General features: G+C 39.7%; 1 protein-coding gene across 1 annotated transcript in view; it reads left to right on the forward strand.

Annotated features, from left to right (window-relative positions):
• LOC124261674 (unconventional myosin-Va-like) overlaps positions 1 to 24,833 on the forward strand; it is a 164,673-nt gene extending 139,840 nt beyond the window's left edge. Inside the window, 13 exon segments of the mRNA XM_046696023.1 lie at positions 5,961 to 6,081; positions 6,334 to 6,351; positions 10,480 to 10,557; positions 12,055 to 12,148; positions 16,079 to 16,228; positions 16,741 to 16,892; positions 19,132 to 19,372; positions 20,359 to 20,501; positions 21,181 to 21,252; positions 21,932 to 22,017; positions 22,524 to 22,695; positions 23,448 to 23,603; positions 23,605 to 24,833. Of these exon segments, the coding sequence (XP_046551979.1) occupies positions 5,961 to 6,081; positions 6,334 to 6,351; positions 10,480 to 10,557; positions 12,055 to 12,148; positions 16,079 to 16,228; positions 16,741 to 16,892; positions 19,132 to 19,372; positions 20,359 to 20,501; positions 21,181 to 21,252; positions 21,932 to 22,017; positions 22,524 to 22,695; positions 23,448 to 23,603; positions 23,605 to 23,685 (1,564 nt within the window). The 3' untranslated portion in view covers positions 23,686 to 24,833.
• The last annotated feature ends 1,799 nt before the right edge of the window (positions 24,834 to 26,632 follow it).

Genomic DNA, 26,632 nt, shown 5'->3' on the forward strand with positions numbered 1-26,632 from the left:
ATTCTGTGTGGAGAGTGTGAATACTGTGTTAATCTACCACAGACAAATAGGTGAGATTTTCAGAAATACACGCGAATAGTTCAGCCTCTCAAATACATCTGTAATCTTGCCACTACCAACCAGTGGTTAATAGCATGAGTATCCATCCATGCTGTCAGGATACAAAGACATGCTATATTTAGCATGGAACATAATTTTGGGGATCCTCCTAAAATTTGCTGTAGGAAAATATCTCAGGGTGTTTTGTGTCATTTTTCCAGAAATACGTTTGTGAAATACTCAGTAATCCGTATATGCCCAGTTTGGTTTTGTTTCAGAATTTCGCAGATTATTAACAATACTTTTCTTAAGTTTCAGAGTGAATGAAAGGATGGAAGCAACATTCACATTCCTGAATTAAACCAAGATTTTGTGTTAGTTGTATAGATAGTCAGTGGAAGAGTGTATTTGCTGGATGCTTAGATCTTAATCTTCAATAGCATAGCGCATGCTTGTCAACTTGTGAAGATTCGAGTTTTATGTATAAAAGTTTATACTTTATTTTTCAGACAGAATTTAATTTTGTCTTATCTCCCAGCCCAATCTGTTTTAATTTAGGCTGAACAGACTTCAAACAAGGAGACAGTAATTTGTGCTTTGCAAAATTGGATTAAGTTTTCAAGTCAGAGAGTTGCTCATTTAATTGCTGCATCATGGTGCTCCTCTTGGCAACAGTGGTTCTGTAACCTCTAAGTTGGCATCAAGTTGTCATGGTTACACAGACTTTCCTTCCGTAGGACATAAGTGCTAGGGAAGACACGGTTCAGTGGGAGGCTGAGACTGACATTTAGTCAATGAGTGAGTGAGTGAGTGAATGAATGAATGAAGCCTCAAGCAATTCTTAACGCCATTCTTAGATTTGCATTAACTGACATTTAGTCACCGAATTAATGTTAGCTTATGGGGCGGTGGGGTAGCCTAGTGGTTAAAGCGTTCGCTCGTCACGCCGAAGGCCCAGGTTCGATTCCCCATTTGGGCACTATTTGTGAAGCACATTTCTGGTGTCCCCCGCCGTGATATTGCTGGAATATTGCTAAAAACGGTGCAAAACCATACTCAGTCAGTCAGTAATATTAGCTTATCAAAAATGTATACATTCACAAAAATTTCTCCACTTTGTAAGTCAGTCTTCATCTATCAGCTTGAGCTGATCTAACCACAACTGGCTTTTCAGAGTTGTGTCCCTTTACTATGCCAGAATCCTATGAACCTATGGTTTTTTTCACGACTTTTGTTTCAGTACTTTTGTCCATTCCTTAAGAGCCATCTAACACAAAGTTCCAATAAAATGCATTTTAAATGTAACAACCTCTCAGTAAGCTTGAATTCTTTGATGACCTCCACGATACAAATATTTCAAATGTCATCATATAATGGCCATTGCCACTTTGACGTCCTCACTCACACATTGATGAAAGATGACAAAAACAAAAGAATTTCCCGTGTTTGTACACAGCGTATTTAACATAGAGGGAGTTAACAAGGAGGGAGTTACATTGGCGTTTGTCCAGTTGTTTCCTTAGTGTTGTTGAAGGGATCGGGAGAATACGTCTCACATTTACACCAGAATCTTTCGACTTAAAAGGAATTGATCTTTCACAGGGTTGTCCGAAACAATGGTATTGTTCAGGGCTGTGAAACTATTTCTCTGGGTTTGTCCAATTGAAAAAAAATGTGATTTGTTTGTTTTCCAGTGGAATTTGGGATTGTGTTGGTAGAAACTGCTGACTGGACAATTATGACCAAGATCAGGTTTATTGACCATGGGAGGGATGTTTCACAGGTCGGCGAATGTTTGTGTATTTTGGGGGGCTGTAGAGGAAGTGTTTGTTGTTATACTGATTTGTTAATGAATCTCCTAATTAGTAGACTAATAGTCATGAAGGTGAGATGAGATAAGATGAGGTGAGGTGGGATGAGTGAGGTGAGGTGGGGTGAGGTTAGGTTAGGTGGGGTCAAAGGTGAGGTCTGGTGAGTGAGGTGGGGTGGATGGGTGAGGTAAGGTCAGGTCAGATAGTATGTCATCGTTTACCATGAATACCCAACACAGACACATGATACTGACTTTGAGCTGACCAGATTTTGTTTTGGAGGGGCGGTGGGGTAGAGTAGTCGCGGGTTAAAGCGTCCGCTCGTCACGCCGAAGACCCGGGTTCGATTCCCCACATGGGCACAATGTGTGAAGCCCATTTCTGGTGATACCCTGTGTCCGAGAACAACCTCCTCCTTCCCAACCCAACGCCCACTATTTGACAGCAAACCTTTGTAGTTTGAAATACCTACATGTATTGTCAGAAACACTCCAGCATCACGACTCCGACTCACCAAAAGAAAATCCCCAACGTCCAGCCCTTTCACCCTGATTCTTGCGTCTACATGAGGAATGTTTTAAAGCTCAGATTAACATGCGGCCTTAACAAAAATACTGATTGCTCCTCGAGGGATCTCATCTGTATCTTCAGTTACAGCATTCCTACATGTGTGACAGTTATGTGATAGTCCTGTAGGTACACACGGATACGTGATGGTCCAGTAGATACACACGGATACGTGATGGTCCTGTAGATACCCACGGATACCTGATGGTCCTGTAGATACACACAGGGTGTGATAGTCCGATAGGTATATACATGGACAATACAAGGGGGATGGATGCAAGCACTGAACCCATTATCACACATTCTGTCTACAGTCATGTCTCAAACACTGCTTTAGGTTATTGAGGAAATATTTGGGTTTCCAATTACCTTACAGGATATGATTTCAGAATTGAGCTGACATTTCTGATGAAATTATTGTCGAGTATTCAATAAATACAGCCATTTCTCTTGAAAATTATGATGGTCATTTTTAATGTTTGTGCTTAATGAGTGAGTGAGTGAGTTTAGTTTGACGCCGCACTCAGCAATATTCCAGCAATATGGCGGTGTGCTTAATGAAGGTAACAGTGGGACATTAAGGTTTTCCTGCAGTACCCGGTATTTGAATCTAGGGAATTCTGCCTTTCTCTTGTACCTTTACTAGGACAAGGAAATCGTAATTATGACTTTCATATCAGTTCTGAACAATGCCTATGATGATGATGTTGATTATCATCATGATTATTATCATCATCATCCTGTAAAAATAATGAATTGTAATTATGAAAATAATGATGACGTTAAAAAGTGGTGGTGGTGGTGGTGCTGCTGCTGCTGCTGCTGCTGCTGCTGCTGCTGATGATGATGATGATGATGATGATGATGATGATGATGGTGATGATGATGATGAACAATGATGTAAATAACAAGGAAGTGATGATTATGATAATAGATAAAACTACAATAATATTTTAGCCATCCAGATTTCTTTGTGCGAGTAACAAAGAATGGAAATTCTTGTTAATCTGGTGCCAAGTTGCGACATATTTATCATGGAGAAGTATCGGGCTGCTATAGCACTTGACGTATGACCTGCCCCCATATTTATCATCCAGATCGTGAGAATGAGACCTGCAAATAGTCACGGCTACATGGATGAGAGGGCATCTGTTTACACAACTGGACAAGTCAATATTTGATGGCATGAGAAAAAATGCCCCTGTTAGCATCCTTCGCTGCTGGTTTCGTGTTGACAACAAAGTATTGAATACCAAACTTCTCAACACACTTGGCTTGTATTACTCTAGCTGTTGACTGTGTTGTTTGACGTGCCGGCAGTGTTCTGCTCAAGTACAGATGCACCGGCACTCTGCACTTCACTACACTACACTGCACTGCCCAGCTGCAAGCCACGCCATGCCATGCCAAGTCTCTTCACGTCACATCACGCCACGCCCATACTGCCATGCCATGCCACACCCACACCAGCATGCCATGCCACACAAGACCCACATCCACACCCACACCACGACACTACCACACCACACACTGTACCACTCTGCACTTCACTACATTACTCCATAATATACAACTGCACACCACGCCACACCATACCATGCCATGCCATGCCACGCCACGCCACGCCATACAAGACACCACCACACAAGACACCACCACACCACACCACACCACTCCATTCACTGTGCAGAGTTGAGTCCCATCAGGCACATGCACCAAGAACCCATGAATGTTGGTTCGAATCCTGGTTCCCCCTATAATGTTTCTAGGTTGATCAACACCACACCCCTGCCCCTGTAGACCTCCAAAGTGGTAAGCGTCTCAGACCTGTGCGGAGTTGAGTCCCATCAGGTACACCAAGAACCCATGATTGTTTTTTTCAAATCCCAGTTAGCCACAATAATGTTTCTCTCTTATCAACATCGTTACCAATTCTATTGTTATTAAAAGCAACATTAAACCCAAATGATTCACCCTCAATCTGTCAAAATGTCATCGTATCCCAATTGCATCATAGATGCTCATGCTGTTCACTGGATTGTCTGGTCCAGACTTGATTATTTATAGACCGCCACCGTGTAGCTAGAATATTGCTGAGTGTGGCGTAAAACTAAACTCTCTCACTCACTCACTCTTTCAAATTATGAAGACAAAGAGAAAGAAAAAGTTATTTTGGGTTATTTATCGAAAAATAACAATCCTATAAACCTTATCATAATTTTGTAAAACCTAATCATTTTCAACTTTAGAAATGATAACTACCCACCAGCATTTTAATTCATGCAGAAGGAGCTGACTGAATTTTACAAGTTAATCAAGTAACCTCTGTCATTAATTCTAACAGAGATTACTTCACTAAGGTCTGGTCAAACTGTCATGTTTTATTCTCTTGGATATATTGTTATGCAAAACCGTGTAAGTGCAAAAGATGAATAAACAAGTTATACACAAAAATATCCATAAAGGTACTAACCTGGGTTATAATTGTAACACTTTCAATAACAGCTGAATCGGGGATTAGCCTTGGATTTGATGGTAAACCCCAATTGAGATCCTTAGGAAATAAGTGATACTTTCTCGTGAGAAAAACATTTTTCGTCTTTCCAGTGTGTTGAACAATGTGCTAATGGGCAACTGAGGCATTGATGTGGCTTAGTCTCCCTGTTGAGGGGCTATCTACATCATGATACAACCTTTCATACTGATGCATGGAAGTGGAGAACTTGTAAGCTCTGAATAATTTAGTTCATTTTTTGGGCAAAAAAGTTACTACTGTGGGTATTCTTTTGAAAGAGGAAGAAAAATTCTTCAAAATGAATACCCACAACTAGTATTTTAAAAAGAATATACTCATGTATAAATGGGTTTTTTTCTGTTTCAGAAACCAGGTTGTGTTTGACATGTTAATTGATGGTTTATCTGATTTATGTTTATAGTTATTTAATGGTAGCTGATATTGTTTCACTCTGTGAAATTGCATAACAATTTTGAATTTTCAGGCCTGTATATTATTCCTCTTGATGGCCAGCTTTTGGTTTTTGGTGACAGCAAGAATCCTGTGGCTTTGTTGGATCACAGTATTGAACATGAAATATTTCCTATTTTCTGTGTATCTTAATATATTTTTTGGTGAATATTTGAACATGATGTTTTAACCTTATACATTACTAACCTATTTCTATTCGTTTCAGAATGTCACAATGTCTTTTATTCATTATACTTATTATGATCTTGAAAATATGTCATTTAAAAAAAAAAATGTATTCAATAGTTCAATGTGTATACGATGAAGTTTCATTATTCTTACACCTTTTCTATTTTTTAATTAAATTAGCCGGGATTTCTGTGTTAATGGCAAATCGTTACCTTCCTTTGTGTATGTGCAGACGTGTTTAATTGCCCATAATGGTTTTTTTGCTAACGAGGTCGAGACTTACAAGCTTTCACTATGATCCTTTGAAAAGGTTTTGCATTTTCTGTAAACTGAATGTCACAATGTGATGTGGAATTTGTTTTCTCATTCCAAACTTTGTGTCCTACCAGGTTACTTCAGACACAATTAGACAAGACCGAGAAAGACTTCAGAAAGAAGGAGGACGATTTACAAATTGAAATCAAGGAGCTGAAGAAAGAGAATGACCGACAACAGAAACTCATTGGACAGGTATGCATTGGAATATATTTTAAAAATATTTTTGAATATGAAATATTTAACTAATGTGTGGTTATTCATTTTTGGCAGAAAAAGAATGCTCTCTTTTGAATACTCATTTGTTATGGTTATTTAAAGACATAAAAATGGTATAAAGAGATCGTAACATTTTTTTATAGAGAGCTTGTGAGGACTGTCATTTGTAGTTTTAATGTTTTGAAATATTCAGCTTTTATTTCTAACATAAGTTGTTTTAAATTGCAGCTGAATGAAATAACAAGTGTATGTATATCTTGTTAATTGTTGATGTTAGTGTTCCGTAATTCTTTATGTTCCTCGTTTTAAGGACATTTTTGTTCAGGGTTCAATGTGTTCAGAATCAATGTCTGAGAGTAATTTTGTGTCCATGTTGTACTTAAATTTGATTTGCTGATGAATAGTCTGGTTTAGAATTCAGTGTTTTTGCATTTTGTGTTCCGTTTTTTTTTCGGAAGTTTTTCTGCACAAAATTGGCATTGCAAACTATAAGGTCAGGGATCCAGCTGCTTAAGTATGGTGGATCTTGTCATAAACAAAATATGATAAAGAATACTTGGGTTTTTTCAAGGTAATGAACAACCTGCAAAATAAAGGGCAATTCAACTTTATCACTTTATCAGTTTCATCATTATCATAAACAGCATAAATACAGATGATGATGAGGTGTTTGATGTGTGCAAAAGTGTCCTACAAAAGTTTTTGTTTTGTTGCAGATAGATCTTTTTTATCACAAACTATGAAATTTAGTTTTGTACATAATGATTAACATAGAGATTTTCCTGGGTTACATCTTCTTTTTATTCTTGAGTACAACGTTTCAGGGCTTGTTCTGGCCCTACATAATGATTAGAACATGACTGTGGTTTATTCTTTATTCTGATTGGTCAATCAGAGGTTTCAAGTCAGCAGATATCATGTGTAATAGATCAATGCTTTGACATTGTATAAATCTTTATTCTGATTGATCATTTGGAGGTTTTAAATCAACACGTGTAGTGTGTTGTATTAACTGAAAAGAAGATAAGACATTGAAGTAATAGAAGATATCTTATTCTTCTGATTGGTCAATTAGAGGTTTCAAATCAACAAGTGTAGTGTGTACTAATGGACTAAAACAAGATTAGACATTGAAGTAGCAGAACATGCCTTATTCTGATTGGTCAATCAGAGGTTTCAAATCAACAGGTGTAGTAATAGCTGAAAAAGAAGATAAGACATTGAAGTAATAGAAGATATCTTATTCTTCTGATTGGTCAATTAGAGGTTTCAAATCAGCAAATGTAGTGTGTACTAATGGACTAAAACAAGATTAGACATTGAAGTAGCAGAACATGCCTTATTCTGATTGGTCAATCAGAGGTTTCAAATCAACAGGTGTAGTAATAGCTGAAAAAGAAGATAAGACATTGAAGTAATAGAAGATATCTTATTCTTCTGATTGGTCAATCAGAGGTTTCAAATCAACAGGTGTAGTGTGTAGTAATAGCTGAAAAAGAAGATAAGACATTGAAGTAATAGAATATATCTTATTCTGACTGGTCAATCAGAGGTTTCAAATCAGCAAATGTAGTGTGTACTGATGGACTAAAATAAGATTAGACATTGAAGTAACACAGCATGCCTTATTCTAATTGATTAGTCAATTAGAGGTTTCAAATCAACAAATAAGATTAGACATTGAAGTAACAGAATATATCTTATTCTGATTGGTCAATCAGAGGTTTCAAATCAGCAAATGTAGCATGTAGTATTGGACCAATACAAAATTCGACATGGAAGGATGAGAAATGGACACAAGAATGCTCCAGAATGTTGTTAGTCACAGTGATTCAGTTTATTTGAGTTGAGCGTTGTTCAAGTCAGTGTTAAAGTATATTTTTGCTTTGATAACAAATGTTGGTTTATTTTCTTGAAGTTCAGTGTTTATTGTCAGTAGTAGTGCTGATTATCACTCACAATATGCAGACTGATAATCTGAACTCAATTACCGATCATTAATCGATTGTAATCATAAACCTAACCACAAAACTCTTGTGGGCAACACATGTTCACAATGTGTGAAGCCCATTTCTGGTGTCCCCCGCCGTGATATTGCTGGAATATTGCTAAAAGCGGTGTAAAACCATACTCACTCAATCACACACTCTTGCGGGCAAATATGGGACATAATCATAATGTTGTGCAAACAAAACGGGCGCTGGTTATACCATGATCAAAACAATCGAAGATACTTCCTGTTGAGACGTGCATGTATGTTGTTTACATTGGTGTTTTACGAGTATTTGATTTTTATGTTTCATTTTTCACGAATATCGATAAGTCTCCTGGGTCAATAATGGCTTACACAAGCCAGATCAATCGATTGACTGACTATTTGATCAGTTGTTCCACCCCTAGTCAGTCGTCAATACTCAGTACCAGTATTCACTGTGTATTTTGGAATTGTGCTCACTATATCAATCACTGGATTATCTGGTCCAGGTTATTTATTGAGGAGGCGGTGGGGTAGCCTAGTGGTTAAAGTGTCTGCTCGTCTCGCCGAAAACCTGGGTTCAATTCCCCACATGGGTACAATGTGTGAAACCTATTTCTGGTGTCCCCCGCCGTGATATTGCTGGAATATTGCTAAAAGTCGCATAATGCTAAAACTCACTCACTCACCCACTATTTATTCATCCTCGATAATGTCCAGGGTATACGTTACGATCACTCTCCACTATACCCTGCATCTACAGCATCTACGGCCTTTGCTGGCTCCGCATTCTTACAGTAGCCAATCAGCTGAGCCGCCGTTACAACCGAGCTTGCCAGTGTCAACAAAAATAGCGGTCGCAACCGCCAAAGTTTGTTCACAGTGCGACTCAGATTTGGGGGGATAACATACAGACAAATTGACAGGTCTGAAACCTTAAAAAATTATATGCAAGAACTCCTTCTTTCACAGTATCTGCAACAATATATTATTGTGTTGACAAGTTTAATCAGTTAGATAATTTAAAAAGCTAAAATGAGTTGGGATTGGTACGCTCAACTTCCCAGCGTAGACACCTGATTGGATAAAAAGACAACTAAGGGATGTAATAAAATCATCGGGCTGAGTCGTAAATGCATCCAGGGTATAGTGGAGAGTTATCGTAACGTATTGTCGAGGATGCTATTTATTGAGATCCTGGAGTACTCCTGAATGCAGCATTAGACAACAAGCACTCATTAGATGGACCAGAACTGTTCAGTATAGTCAGTGTAGTTGTGTTCACTTCTTGTGTTGACTGATATTTTCTTGTGTCATGGATCACAATTCAATATTTAGGCCAGACCAATGTTATTTCTTCTTTCACAGATCTGCCGGTCATATTTTTTCAAGAATAAGAAAAAAAATATTAATTTATTTTCCCTGCTCAAAAAATAAAATCCTTATGTTTTTATTGGCCAAAAATGTAAACTTACAAGAACACTTTTTGTTAAAGATCTTTTTGCCCCATATACACTTCATAAATTGCAAAAAGTATAATACTTTTAGTATTTAAAAGGAATATATTACTTTGACGGGTCATTTTTTTTTTTCCTCCTGCCTTTTGGTTTTCTGAGGACAAAAATCTGTAAAGCAAAAATAAAATTGACCTGGCCTTGGGAGGGAATAACAACAATTTTGTTTCCTTCCTAGTAAAGAAAATTAGTTTATTACTTCACAGGCTGTTTCTCTCATCATTAACTGTATACTGAAGTGTTCATTGAGACGTGCCATGGGACTGCAGAATGCATGCTTTTTTATACATTTTGATTTTGTATATGTGAAACTGAAACCAATGGAGATAAATACCAAAGTATTTTGAGAGGTCTGATCATTTGATACTTTTGAGGAAAAAGACATTTATTTTAATGATAATTGTATGATTTGTACTAATCTCACATAATGTTGGCTTGTTATTCTCTAACTTTGAGGGGGGCAGTGGGGTAGCCTAGTGGTTAAAGCGTTGGCTCGTCACACCGAAGATCCGGGTTCAATTCCCCACATGGGTACAATGTGTGAAGCCCATTTCTGGTGTCCCCCGCCGTGATGTTGCTGGAATATTGCTAAAAGTGACGTAAAACCATACTCAGTCAGTCAGTCTAACTTTGAGTGGATGTTCTCCTTCTGCTATATACTGAAGGAAACAAATAAGGGAACACCACTTCATGGCAGTGTTCCTTTATTTATTCTCAGATTTCCTCCCACAGCGCTGTTCAAAGCTGGTGATGAAAACTGGAAAATATTAAAGGAACGCTTGAAATTTCTTGTGTTCCTTTATTTGTTTCTCTCAGTATATTTTCCTTACAAACCGGAGAGAGAGAAGAAAATATGTAGTAAGGAGGAATGGGTTTTTTTTTCAGAACCTCACACTTGGCCCAGAGGCGAGGATTGAGGCGACGATGCAGCATGAGATTACAAGACTCACTGGTGAAAACTTGGTGAGTAAACACATGACAATAGCTGGTTAACACATGACAATAGCTGGTTAGCACATGACAATAGCTGGTTAGCACATGACAATAGCTGGTTAACACATGACAATAGCTGGTTAGCACATGACAATGGCTGGTTAACACATGACAATGGCTGGTTAACACATGACAATGGCTGGTAAACACATGACAATAGCTGATTCATGCATGAAAGTAGTTAATTTACACATGACAATAGCTGGTTAACACATGACAATGACTGGTTAACACATGACAATGGCTGGTTTACACATGACAATAGCTGGTGTTTACACATGACAATAGCTGGTTAACACATGACAATGGCTGGTTAACACATGACAATGGCTGTTTTACACATGACAATAGCTGGTTAACACATGACAATGGCTGGTTAACACATGACAATGGCTGGTTAACACATGACAATAGCTGATTCATGCATGAAAATAGTTAATTTACACATGACAATAGCTGGTTAACACATGACAATAGCTGGTTAACACATGACAATGGCTGGTTAACACATGACAATAGCTGGTTAACACATGACAATAGCTGGTTTATACATGACAATAGCTGTTTTACACATCACAATGGCTGTTTTACACATGACAATGACTGATTAATACATGACAATGGCTGGTTAACACATGACAATGACTGATTAATACATGACAATGGCTGGTTAACACATGACAATGACTGATTAATACATGACAATGGCTGGTTAACACATGACAATGGCTGGTTAACACATGACAATAGCTGATTCATGCATGAAAATAGTTAATTTACACAAGACAATAGCTGGTTAACATATGACAATGGCTGATTAATACATGACAATGGCTGGTAAACACATGACAATGGCTGGTAAACACATGACAATAGCTGATTCATGCATGAAAATAGTTAATTTACACAAGACAATAGCTGGTTAACACATAGCAATAGCAACAACTACAGTTAATGAATAATGATTGCTGGTTCCCACTGAACAGTACTTGTGGAACTTGTAACAGTGCTTAAAGCATACCAAGTCACTATCAGAGTGCATATCAAGACATGTTTGAGGCACAACAATGGCTAATTATGGCATAACAATGCATGGTTAATGCATAATAACAGCTAATGAATGCATAGAAGTACACGATTTAACACTTCAAAATCTGGTTGACGCACAACAATAGCTAATTAAGTCATAACCGCACATGGTTAATGAATAACAGTAGCTGATTAAGGCATAATGATAGCTGGTTAAGGCATAACAATAGCTAATTAAGGCATAATGGTAGCTGATGAAGGTACAACAATAGCTAATTAAGGCATAATGGTAGCTGATTAATGCATAGCAATAGCTGATTAAGGCAAAACAATGCATGTTTCAATTCACAACAATTCATGGTTAGTAACTAAAGACTACAAAGTTTAGTCCAGAACATGAAATGTGTGTGAACTTGACCTTGACCTTTGACCTTGTAGGATCTTCGTGAGATGATTGACAAGCAGTCCGACCAGATCAGGAAACTGAAGAAGATGTTGAAGGTGTACTCGAAGAAGCTTAAAGATGGCGAAGGTAATGCTTGTTTTCAAGCCTGTCTGATTCTGGGGCTGTGTGATAACACCCATAACTACTGAGATAACCCACTCCAACAATACAAACTTAGTCGAACTCTGTTGGGTCGCCATGTTTGTTTTCTAAAACCATCAGGTATAGTAAAAATAACAAATAAAATAAAAATGTAAACAGTTTTCAAAGTGATTTGTACACGTTATATTTGTTATCAAGGATTATTTACCTTCGTGAAATTGTGAACATCCAGGTGTTCTTTCTAAGAGTTAAAATTCTTACGATTTTAAAGAGGATGGACTGTATGTGTTTGAGTAAAATAAAGTCCCATCTCTTTTAGCTCAGGGGTAGTTGGGTAGCCTTGTGGTGATAGAATTGCCCTGTCATGCCGATTCTCCACGTCAGTACTGCGTGTGGAGATCATTTCGGGTGTCCCCTGCTGTAAGGGACCGTTCATGATTTATGGCTGGAGGTGATGATGATTTTTAAAAAAAAAAAAAAATATTTTTTTTGGGGAGCCCATTTTGTTCTGGGGAGGTAGTGGGGGTTATCAATTTTGTGGATTTGTAGAAAAAAACCTTTGTACATGACATGCAGGGTGCCGTCACTTAGTTTGTACATAAATTTTAGGGGGATGGAGGGTGTGATTCACATTGTATATGCTTCTCGAAAAAAAAACCCCACTCCCCCAGCCATAAATTATGAACAGTCCCTAATATTGCTCAAATTGGCATAAAACTGTGCTCACTCACTCTCTGTTTAGTTCACTTAAGTCATTCTGACTTGTGTAAGAAAAGACACAAAAATTATAATATACGAAATCATAATGATACGAAATCACATGTGAAATAAGAATTCATCGACTGTTACACAACTATATCGCAAGTGTGTGATTGTGAATTACTGTCATATAGGATGGATACCAGGTGGTAGAGAAAGATAAACTGTTCATTCATCACAAACACATGCAAAGGAAAGTCAATTGTCCAAGGTGAAATACAAATAAAAGAGTTTGAATAAAATAAAGGCAAAATGTCTTTTTGTCACCTTTTTCCACAGGTGTCATAAACATTATACTAATTATTCCATACGTTTTACGATGATAACATTAAGACTTCATGTAAATTTTGCTAAAGTGGGTCTTTGTGAAACCCTGCCCTTTCCAGAGGCCCAGATAAGCTGCGTATCCAGGTAAAATATACATAGAAAATTTCCAATTACTCATTGAAAAAATAATTGTTGCGTACCAATTACGCATTTAAAATGTTAGATACGCAAAAAGTTTAAAACAAATGCGTACAGAATATATTTATAAAAATCGCTTGCGTAGTGAAAAAGACATCGACTGCTATCAAGTTGTATTGTTAGTATAGGACAAGTGTTGTACTGTCAGTACAGGATGAGTGATTTTTTATGAAATCATTTCCATTATATTAAAGTTGGTTTTGATTAGGTATGACATAAGGCAGAACATACCTGCTTAGTAAACTTACTCAATGGCTGAAATAAGCACATATTTGAAAGCAGTGGGTAACGGAAAATGAAATACCCACTCAACATTCATAATACCCACTCCAAAAGAATACAGTGGGTACAGTACCCACATGAGCTAAATCTTATCTGGAGCTCTGCCTTTCAATGAAAAGTTGGAGAAGTGAAGGCATGTAGCTGCTGCATAACAACCCAAGGCTGAATTTTGACAAATTACGATGGCCTTTTATGGCTGAGTTTGGATCGTGGTACAGTATAACAAGAGTGCTCTCCCTTCATTTACTGCTGACATAGGACATTTGCATCGCTCCCTCACAATCTCATCCTCCATCTCTCTCAGTCCTACATCTGGTAAGATCGTGTTGTCAAGTCACATTTTCACCCCTCATTCTCACAATGGTTTGCTCCACATGAAAGCAGAAGTGGTTCCATTTGTGTTCTAGGGGTGAAGGTTGCATTATTGTTTGTGAATAGACATGTTTCCTGTTCACCCCTTTGTGTGAAAGTTATTATTTCTAGAAATTTGAAATTTGGTTTGAAGATTTTGTGGTAAAATTCTTTAGTAGATGTTGTTATGAATATTTGTGGAAATTATTAGCGTTTGTTTTGAATTTTTTGTGATAAAACCTTTAAGCCGCTGGTGTTATGAGTTATTTAGATTATCACAAATTTGGTTTGAAATGCATGCCGTCGTAGTATGTGTGTATCCTCTAGATTGCAAGGTTTATTTTTAAGATGACATGAAATAAATTACCTCATGAAGATCCGGGTTATATTTGATCTTCAGCAACCGATGCTTGTTGTAAGAGGCGACTAACAGGATCAGGTGGTCAGGCTCGCTGACTTGGTTGACACATCGGTTCCCAATTGCATAGATTGATGCTCATGCTGTCGATCACTGGATTGTCTGGCCCAGACTTGATTATTAACAGCCTGATGCAATATAGCTGAAATATTGCTGAATGCGGCGTTAAACAGCTAACAAACGAAACTGTTTCATGTTTTCAATCTGATTCTGAATCTGCTGATATGATGTCCCAGAAACAATGAATAATATACTTATGTCTTTTTAATATTGATGTGTCAGTTGTAACGGAGACTTTTTGCATGATCGTCAATAGAGAAACAATGTTTATATTGACCGTGCCACAACAGAGATGTAAAACACCTGTCACATATGTGATATATTCAATCTCCAGGTGTGTTATACGACTGTCACATAAACCTGGCTGCATGTGTGATATATGTAGTAGTAGACCTGTGCTGTTTATTTCAATCAAGACACATGTTTCATAGTCAAGTGTACAAATACAATGTTATTTTCTTGGTTCTTAAATGTGTTAGGGGTAGTGGTGTAGCCTAATTGTTAAAGCATTCGCTTAACAAGCCGATGACCTGGGTTCGATTCCCCACATGGGTACAATGTGTGAAGCCCATTTCTGGTGTCTCCATCCACAATATTGCTGTAATATTGCTAAAAGTGACATAAAACCTCACTCACTCACTCACTCACTTAAGTGTGTTTATATGGAAGTGATGTACATGTATACCAAATGAAATTTTTGTTTTTAAAAATTCCAGTTTTCTAATAAAAACAGGGATAGATGATATTTTCTGAACATGTTTGTGTAAGAGGTTTGAGGTCACCCAGTTACTTGATTTGGCTATAGTTAATCTGTCATCTGGGTTCAAAAAGGCTCTCAATTTGTTTTAGCTTTGAAAAGGCCCTAATTGCAGTGATATGCCCTAAAAAGGCCCTATATTTATACCATTAATAAAAAACCTTGCAATGACAGTGCATGCTAATTAATCTCCATCACATCCTAGTGCAGCGATTTAGCTGAAAGTTATTTCCCTCTGATGACCTTGTGTGTGTGTTATTATCATTTTGTGACATGCAACATTGTATCTCATATGTGTCTCATATGTTCAAAGTTATGACACTTGGACCCGTGAAGGTCCAGGTTAGAATTGATCTTCAGTAACAAATGCTTGTCGTAAGAGGCGACTGACAGGATCTGGTGGCCAGGCTCGTTGACTGGGTTGACACATGTCATCGTATCCTAATTGTGTAGATCAATGTTCATGTTGTTGATCCCTGGATTGTCTGGTCCAAACTCGATTATTTACAGACCGCCGCCATATAGCTGTAATATTGCTGAGAGTGGCGTAAACCTAAACTCACTCCTTCACTCACTATGACACTGGGGTTAACAAGGCTCCTTTGACATAAACGCTGTCATGGTATTGCTGTGTGATGACTGTAACATTGTTATAACTGTATCAATCCATTAAGGTGGCGGTGGTGTAGCCCAGTGGTTAAAGCGTTCGATCAGGGTTCGATTCCCCACATTAGTACAATGTATGATTTGCAGTGCTGTACTGCTAGAAGTGGCGGAAAACCAAACTCATTCACTCACTCATTAATGTTGATGTTGTTGACAGCTGCAGAGATTCAGGCAGAGCTGGAGCAGGAGGAGAGGAGCAGCGCCAATGGCGCCCTGGCGACGGTGAAACACAGACAAAGGATATTCCTTGGCATGCTGGAATACAAGAAGGAAGACGAGGGCGCCCTGTTGAAGAACCTTATACTTGGTGAGGAGGAGTCGGGGGAGGACTATAAAAATAATTTCGTTAACAAATGTAGTCTTTAAATTCTAATGGCTTGGGATCGCTCTGGTGGATGTTTTGAGTGATTATGAAAAAAATGGGAATGATGAATAAAATCATAGATAAAATAGTGTCCTCAGTCATTAAGTCAGAGAAGGATTAAACAAATGTCATTGTCTCTTGCAAAGTCTCTGTTTCCCATTTCAAGCGATGATAATGACGATGATGATGATGATGATGATATTAATGACGATGATAATGATGATGATGACAAGGATGATAATGACGATGACTGATGATAAAGGCGATGACAATGATGATAATGACGACGATGAAGTTGATATTAATGATGATGATGATGATAACGGCGATGACAATAATGATGACAATGATGATGTTGATATTAATGACGATGATAATGATGAGGAGGATGAGGATGATAATGCCAGTGATGACAATGATGAGTGTACTGATAATGATTCCTATCTACTTTGCAGACTTACGGGCCAAGTTCTCATCTGGCCAGATTCCTGGCCTCCCGGCGTACATCCTGTTCATGTGCGTGCGTCACACCGACTACACCAACGACGACGAGAAGGTCCGCTCCATGCTCACGGGCACTATCAACAGCATCAAGAAGGTGGTCAAGGTAAACATGCCTCACGATGCCAGTTCTGACTGGAACTCAGGCAGTGGTGGACCAGTTGCCTCACTTAAATCTTTTGTTACGTCACTGCATTGGAACAACCAGTTCTTGATATTTTGTATGCGATTCTGATGTATCAATTAGTTTTGATACTGTATCAATCCAAAATAATGAATAGATAACCTGATCCAGTGGGGTAGCCTAGTGGTTAAAGTGTTCGCTCATCACGGTCATCCAGATTCGGTGTCCCCATGGGCCAATGTGTGAAGCGATTTATGGTGATATATTGTATGGCTGGAATATTGCTAAAAGTGGTGTAAACCCAACTCACTCACTTTTATACCGGATGGGCACTGTATTGTTGACAGAAACACACATTGAGCGATGTACGATGTGGCTGGTTAACACATGCCGCCTACTCCACTCACTCACTCACTCACTCACTCACTCACTCTTTGCTGGACAGAAACACACTGATGACATTGAGCGATTGCGATAACACGCATCCACTCCACTCACTCACTCACTCACTCTTTTGTTGACAGAAACACCCTGATGACATTGAGCGGTGTACGATAACACATGCCGCCTACTCCACACACTCACTCACTCTTTTGTTGACAGAAACAACCTGAACATTGAGCCCTGATGACATTCACTCACTCTTTTGTTGGCAGGTTGATGACATTGAGCGAGTGTAACACACGCGCTGCCTACTCCACACACTCACTCACTCACTCACTCACTCTTTTGTTGACAGAAACACCCTGATGACATTGAGCGGTGCATGCGATAACAAGTGCAGCTTACTCCACACTCACTTACTCACTCACTCACTCACTCTTTTTGTTGACAGAAACACCCTGATGACATTGATGATTGCACGATAACACGTGCCGCCTCTCCACACACACACTCACTCACTCACTCACTCTTTTGTTGACAGAAACACCCTGATGACATTGAGCGGTGTACGATAACACGTGCCGCCTACTCCACACACTCACTTACTCACTCACTCTTTTGTTGACAGAAACACCCTGATGACATTGAGCGGTGTACGATAACATGTGCCGCCTACTCCACACACTCACTCACTCACTCACTCACTCTTTTGTTGACAGAAACACCCTGATGACATTGAGCGGTGTATGCGATAACATCGCGTGAAGCCTTACTCCACACACTCACTTACTCACTCACTCTTTTGTTGACAGAAACACCCTGATGACATTGAGCGTTGCATGCGATAACACGTGGCAGCCTACTCCACCACACACTCACTTACTCACTCACTCTTTTGTTGACAGAAACACCCTGATGACATTGAGCTGTGTGCACGATAACACGCAGCCTTACTCCACACACTCACTCACTCACTCACTCTTTGTTGACAGAAACACCCTGATGACATTGAGCGGTTAATGCGATAACATAACGCCCTACTCCACACACTCACTCACACTCACTCTCCTGTTGACAGAAACACCCTGATGACATTGAGCGGTGTACGATAACATGTGCCGCCTACTCACACACTCACTCACTCACTCACTCACTCTTTTGTTGACAGAAACACCCTGATGACATTGAGCGGTGTACGATAACATGTGCCGCCTACTCCACACACTCACTCACTCACTCACTCACTCACTCTTTTGTTGACAGAAACACCCTGATGACATTGAGCGGTGTACGATAACACGTGCCGCCTACTCCACACACTCACTCACTCACTCACTCTTTTGTTGACAGAAACACCCTGATGACAGCTATGCACGATAACACGCGATGCTTCCTATACACACACACTCACTTACTCACTCACTCTTTTGTCGACAGAAACACCCCCTGCGATAACGATGACTCTTTTGTTGACAGAAACACCCTGATGACATTGGCGGTAATGCGATAACACGTGCTGCCACACACTCCACACTCACTCACTCTTTTGTTGACAGAAACACCCTGATGACATTGAGGCGTGTAATGATAACATGTGCCGCCTACTCACTCACTCACTCTTTTGTTGACAGAAACACCCTGATGACATTGAGCTATGTAATGATTAATACGATAACATGTGCCGCCTACTCCACACACTCACTCACTCACTCACTCACTCACTCTTTTGTTGACAGAAACACCCTGATGACATTGAGCGGTGTACGATAACATGTGTTGCCTACTCCACACACACTCACTTACTCACTCATTCATTCATTCACTCTGTTGTTGACAGAAACACCCTGACGACATAGAGCGGTGTACAATGTGGCTGGCAAACACGTGCCGCCTACTCCACACACTCAAGCAGTACAGCGGTGAGAAGACCTTCCAGGCGGAGAACACCCCCAAGCAGAACGAGCAGTGTCTCCGCAACTTTGACCTGTCGGAGTACAGGCAGGTGTTCAGCGACCTGGCGGTGTGGGTGTACCAGGGCCTCATCAAGGTCATGCAGGAGATGATACAACCTAACATAGGTGAGTCTGTGTGAGTGTGTGAGTCTTGTGAGTGTGTGCATATGAGTGAGTGTGAGTCTTTTGGAGATTACATGAATCTGTGTGTGTCAGTATTCACATGTGTTAATCTATAGGAATGTTGAGGTCTGTGTGAGTTTATGTGAGTCTATTTGAGTGCATGTGAGTGTTTAAGTCTTTTTGTGATACTTATTGCATGAGTAAACATGTGAGTCTGTGTGAGTCTATGTGAGTGTGAGACTGAATGAATCTGAGTGTTTGTGTGTATAACGCTGTGTGAGTCTTAGTCAATGTATGTGCATTTGTGTGAATTAGTGTGAGTCTATGTGAGTGAAGAAGTCCATGTGACACTGTGTTAGTCTACACAGAATCGTAACCTCGTAGATAATCTTGATTCGTGGATCACGGTAATTATCAAGCTATATCGTAAATTAAGTCTCGTATGACTTAACGAAGCAGTACTTTTGATGTACACACAGTGCCACGCCTCGCTGACAAAAATGTTCCGAATCACACGTAAATACAATAAGTCTAATTTTCTAGCACTGAGATAAATAGCCCAAGATAACTTATGCCAAATTATATTTTTTACAAAATGTCAAGTAAAAAACATACCGTTATCACCAACCTTATCACTTACTGCAATGGGCTGTCGTACATAGTGACATATTGTAAGCAACTACATAATCCACGAAACAAGGTGACGTCACATTTTGTGGCACATGAATGGGTCATGATTGCAAATGGGTTTGCAAACAAACGTTTCATTCACAAGTGGAATATTAGGCATTTTCAGTTTGCTGAACCAATGAATAAAGTAATCAGTGATTTTTGCTGCACTTCCCTTACATCCACGAATCAAGGTTACCCGAGTGTATATGTATTACGCTGTGTGAGTCTGTCAGTTTTTGTGAGTCAGTGATGTGTGGTGCTTGTGCTAGTTTTACTCAGACACATCCTGCGATGACCCCTCCATGTGTTTGTTCCAGTGCCTGCTGTGTTGGAGCATGAAGCTATCGCAGGTCTGACGGCCAGTAAACCCTCTGGTCTCCGCGGCCGCAGCAGCAGCACTGCCCGGGATCCTGACGACGATGACAGCAAGGTGTACTCCCTGGACTCACTCATGAGATCGGTGAGAGCATTCATGCGTTATTTCAGCACAAGAAGCAGGACGTTAATCATTACTTCGTCTTATTGAGATTGGCGCTGAACTGTTCAAAACTCTCTTACTTAGATATAGACTTGCCACAGTTGTGGCGCAGATTACTTAAATCATTACTAAGTCTTATTGAGATTGGCGCTGAACTGTTCAGAACTCTCTTACTTAGATATAGACTTGGCACAGTTGTGGCGCAGATTACTTAAATCATTACTAAGTCTTATTGAGATTGGCGCTGAACTGTTCAGAACTCTCTTACTTACATAAAGACTTGGCACAGTTATGGCGGAAATTACTTAAATCATTACTTCGTCTTATTGAGATTGGCGCTGAACTGTTAAAAACTCTCTTACTTAGATATAGACTTGGCACAGTTGTGGCGCAGATTACTTAAATCATTACTAAGTCTTATTGAGATTAACGCTGAACTGTTAAAAACTCTCTTACTTAGATTATAGACTTGCCACAGTTGTGGCGCAGATTACTTAAATCATTACTAAGTCTTATTGAGATTGGCGCTGAACTGTTCAAAACTCTCTCACTTAGATATAGACTTACCGAAGTTGTGGTGCCTAACGCTTAAGACACAACTCACTCACAGAATACAGAAACTTGCTGACCATTTTATTCCATCAATTATTCTTGTTAACAGTTGAACAGCTTCATGAGGATAGTGACACAGCACGCTGTCGACCCTGAGCTTGTCAAACAGATATTCAGACAGGTGAGAATTGAATCAGGTGAACAATATTCTTGAGATTTATGTCAGACATCAATAACAACAACAACATAATGGTCATGACCAGATAGATGATTGGAAGTCATCATACTCTGATAGCGGGGATCTTTGTATCATTCACTGGATTCAGCGTTCGAAATACCTGCCTGTCTGACCGCCCAGGACGGGTTATTTTCAACACGGACTGCCAGATTCTCTAATTCTCCTGCCCGACGGTCGGGTTAAAATTTAGACATGTACTGGTATGTGAAGATATTTTGTGGGCAGGTCAGTTTTGGTCAGGGCTGGCAAGTTTTACATCTAACCCGCCCTGTGGTCGGGCTGAGTTTCATACCCTGCAGGTTTGTCAGCTTCAGACTTTGTTGCAGTCATTTAAATAGAATACTGCTGAGTGATAGGTCCCCCCCAAAACGAGTTTTATTTCTGTTCGGCTGTCACCATGGTCAGACTAATTTAATGATTTCAGTATGTGATTATGTGATGTTCTGAAGTCATTTGTCTCTTGCTAAATGCCTGTGACAGACTTCAAGCATTGATGATGATGATGATGCCCAAATAATAAAGATAATTATGATAAGGTGTTAATGGTGTTATTGATGCAGGCGATGATGATTGTGATGGTGATGATGATGATGATGATGATGATGATATATCTGTGTTCCAGCTCTACTACTTCATCTGTGCTGGAGCACTCAACAACCTCCTGCTGAGGAAAGATATGTGTAACTGGTCCAAGGGCATGCAGATCAGGTGAGTTGTCTTCCTGTCCTACGGGGACAAGGAAATGAAACAATGGCACATCAGGTAACTATAATGTATCTGCGTGGGATAGTGTGAAACTGCAACAAAATATCTAGCATTTTATATATCTCGCATTTTATATATCTCAGCACACAAATGTACAACCTGCGAAGATCAGGGTTAGAATTGGTCTTTAGCAACCCATGCTTGTAAGAGGCGACTAACAGCATCGGGTGGTGAGGCTCGTTGCCTTGGTTGACACGTGCCATCATATCCCGTCTGTGTAGATCAATGCTCATGACGTTGATCACTGGATTGCCTGGTCTATATTTGATACAGATGACTGCCATATAGCTGGAATTTTGCAGTGTGCAGTGTTAAACAAAAAAACAACAACACAGAAGTACTCTTACACTTGGTCACTGGCTCACACACTAACTCTTGCATTCATGCACTTCCATAGAGTGCACTGACCTTGAACCCATGACCTCACCTGTTTGTGTGTGATGCTACAGGTACAACATCAGCCACCTGGAACAGTGGCTGCGAGACAACAAGCTGCACGAGTCTGGCGCTACAGGCACGCTGGACACCGTCATCCAGGCGTCGCAGCTGTTGCAGGCTAGGAAGACCGACGCCGATGTTGAGAGCGTGTGTGAGATGTGCTCCAAACTCACACTTCCACAGGTAAGTCAATTCCCAGTAATAAAAAAATGGGAGTATTTATGACTCTGGTCATAGCCAAAGCACGGTCAAAGCATTGTATCATTACCCCTGCGTTTCTTGTACTGCTGTGATTCTGGGTAACAAAAGGTCCCAAGCAAACTACGTTTGTTGTTCGATGTTATTACTGGATGAAGTCATTGGGCTCGATGACATGGCTTAATCAATGACATCATATCCAGGCACCAAGTCACAATGTTCATAATATCCCTCACTTGTTTATCTGACCCTGGCTATACTGGTTCTCTAGTAATGCTAGAGCAACCCCACAGGACACATCACAATGCTAAGGCGTTGCCGAGCAATGTATTTACTGCAGAAAGATAAATTTATTGTAAAAGTGCAGAAAATAGCAATATAGCTCACTCTTAATACAACGCTTGATCCACCATTTCAGTGGTGTGTTTGTGGATTAGTAAGATCCTGGACCTGTGCACACCCGTGGACGAGTTCTGTAGAACTGCAGATAACAGCAATATTCCTCACTTTATTCACCGTGTGTGTTTGTAGATCGTGTAGATCCTGAACCGCACTTTTAATCTTTATTCACCGTGTGTGCTTGTAGATCGTGAAGATCCTGACCGGAATGGTAATTTGTGCTTGTAGATTGTGAAGATCCTGAATGGCAATTGTAATCTTTATTCACCGTGTGTGTTTGTAGATCGTGAAGATCCTAAACGGCAATTGTAATCTTTGTTCACCGCGTCTGTTTGTAGATCGTGAAGATCCTGAACCTGTACACGCCGGTGGACGAGTTCGAGGAACGAGTGCCAATCTCCTTCATCAGGAAGATCCAGGAGAAGCTCCGGTCCCGAGAAGGTACCACCAACACTCTCCTCATGGAGACCAAGTTCTCCTACCCCGTCACCTTCCCCCTTCAACCCATCCTCCATCGCCATGGAAACCATCGAGGTGCCTGAGCAGCTCCATCTAGGATTCCTCAAGAGGATATGAGGAGATAACTGTGTTGATTATCTAGGAAATAGCATGGTCGGGCTATTGTTGGGAGTCATGTCATGTATAGAGACAAATTTACATCTGACACTGAAAACACTGAAGATGAAATGTTGGATTTGTTACTCGACAAACTATCTTCCTGTTCTGTTTGAAATATTTCAAGATTTCAGTTCAGGATGGCAACCAGTTGACTCCGAGCTACAGTAGTCGATTCTTTCACCAGGAACCTATTGTGTATATTTTGAACAGGATCCTAATGGATCATCACTTCACAAGTCACAAAACAAAAAATGGATCAATGATCCAGATTTGGAATCACAAGTGAAAATGGGCTGATATGTGATCCAAAAGTATCACTTCCAGGAATGTCACCCTCTAAAGGAGCATCAACGGTCTGTTGGATCGAGGTCTGTAGGATCATGGTCTATTGGATCGTGGTCTGTAAGATCATGGTCTGTTAGATCGAGGTCTGTAGGATCATGGTCTATTGGATTGAAGGCTGTAAGATCATGGTCTGTTGGATCATGGTCTGTAGATCATGGTCTGTTGGATCGTGGTCTGTTGGATCACGGTCTGTAGGATCATGGTCTATTGGATCGTGGTCTGTAAGATCATGGTCTGTTAGATCGAGGTCTGTAGGATCATGGTCTATTGGATCGAAGTCTGTAAGATCATGGTCTGTAGGATCATGGTATATTGGATCACGGTCTGTAAGATCATGGTCTGTTAGATCGAGGTCTGTAGGATCATGGTCTATTGGATTGAAGGCTGTAAGATCATGGTCTGTTGGATCACGGTCTGTAGGATCATGGTCTATTGGATCGAAGTCTGTAGGATCAAGGTCTATTGAATCACGGTCTGTTGGATCACGTTCTGTGAAAGCTGTGAAGTGATTACTGCAGACTGTAAGCATTTGTGATAGAACAGTGTTCGAGCGTTGATCAAACCAAGAAACAGACAACAACAGTTTCAACCCGTTTCTATGGTTACAGTTGGAACAAGTCAGTACAGATGGTGGTTTCAGCCACAGCACTTTTAATCATCACAGGTTATGTGGGCAGGGGAGCATTCAGGGAATCTTATTAATTTGAACCCTGATAATCTGGAAAGCTTTCATTCTGGCAATTAAAATGATGTAGATGTAACTACACACTTTGGGTCGTTGATGGGACATGTGGTTTTCAATGATTTCACTGTTCTGGATTTCACGACAGATCATCAAATTTTCATGGGGGTTAGTACAGTTAACACTGAATTTGCAGGATTTCACTACATATGAGCAGGAAATTAGCAGGATTTTATTGCTTAAAGGCAGGAAATAAGTAGGATTTCACTGAAGATTTGCAGGAAATTAGCAGGATTTCACTGAAGATTTGCAGGATTTCATTGAATATTTGCAGGATTTTACTGTAAACATACTGTCTGACTATATAACAAAACTAGGTAGGGTACTCTTTGTTATACACAGTTGCCAGCTGGTTAAAATCTTTCGTATTTGTACAAATTCGCAACTTAGATGTCTTATCCCTAAATAATAATCATAATATGCTAATCTGGGTAAAACAATTCACGAGGAATAAATTTTTACAGACACTAATAAGAGGGGGGCATCATTTAGCCTAACACTCTTGTTCATTGACTATTTATGGTGTTGCACCTGATTTGTGGAGACTGTCTACACAAATCACTGGAAGTTAATATGGTCAAAACAGAGTGAGTGAATTTAGTTTTACGCTGCTTTTAGCCATATTCCAGTAATATCACAGCGGATGACACCAGAAATGGGCTTCACACGTTGTACCCATGTGGGGACTCGAACTCGCGTTTTCAGCAAGACAAGCGGACCGTTTAACCGCTAAGCTATCCCAAGCCCGATGGTCGAAATGGAAACCTTTAATATCACCAATATCTTGGGGTTTTGGCGTCCTGACCAGACGATTGTAGTAATACATTGATTGTAAGGTTGGCAGCCACGTGCACGTGAAAACTCGTTAGGGACATGGTGTTGTATGGACATATGGACATTGTACACAGGATGGACCAGCGTTAGTTGTTCAAAGTCTTAATGGGCGTATCTGTAATATTGCATGTCAAATATATTTATCAAATATCAAATGTTGATATATTCTGTGTGTAAACAAGCCATGCTGGTGTTGGACAATTGTTGTGCAATAGTTCAACAGTTAATATATCTTATATTAAACCAAACTGCTAGAACATATACCGGTATAATTTATATATTATATATATGGTATTATTATTGGAGTTACGAGTAGATTATTCTTTTCCTTGATTATCACGTCATACTTGTTCATTTTACATTAACCCATTATGTATCAGCATGATTGTCAATAAATGAGAACTGATCGTAATTAATAAATTATAAAGTAAACTATGACTCTTATTGGCAAATTGTTGCCAGTTATAAGCAAACTTTGTATGGCTAGCACAGTGCCAACATCCAAGGGAGATAATTGCAGTATATGGCTCCCAGTGGTTCATTTGTTATGCACAGGAATGTTGTGATTCTGATTGATGTGGGCTCAAGTTAGTGTTTTGTGAAATTTTACCAAATCGGAATGGATAGTCAGACTCAGTGACCTTGCTGATTGTGGGTCATCGTTCCCTGTCATCGCCGATCATGCTCATGATATCGACCACTGGTTTGCCTATCAATTATCTCTACCACACATCACGAATATGATAAATAACCATTCCTTATATTTCCAAGAAAACTGACTGCCATAGAGATAAAATGCCCATTTCTATCATTTTGCTGGTTTTCCCCTCTTTTAAATACTCCTGACTTGATAGTGAAACTTAAGGGGTTAATGTGATCGTATCCTGTATGTATCCCCTGTAACCATGGTAACCAGTCATGTGACACTAGTGTATATATGCTGTATAGACAAGTCGATGTTGAAACTGCGGGATCATTAGAACT

Source organism: Haliotis rubra, unplaced genomic scaffold (assembly GCF_003918875.1).
Source record: "Haliotis rubra isolate DU_JTF1 unplaced genomic scaffold, ASM391887v1 Scf803, whole genome shotgun sequence".
NCBI classification, from domain to species: domain Eukaryota; kingdom Metazoa; phylum Mollusca; class Gastropoda; order Lepetellida; family Haliotidae; genus Haliotis; species Haliotis rubra.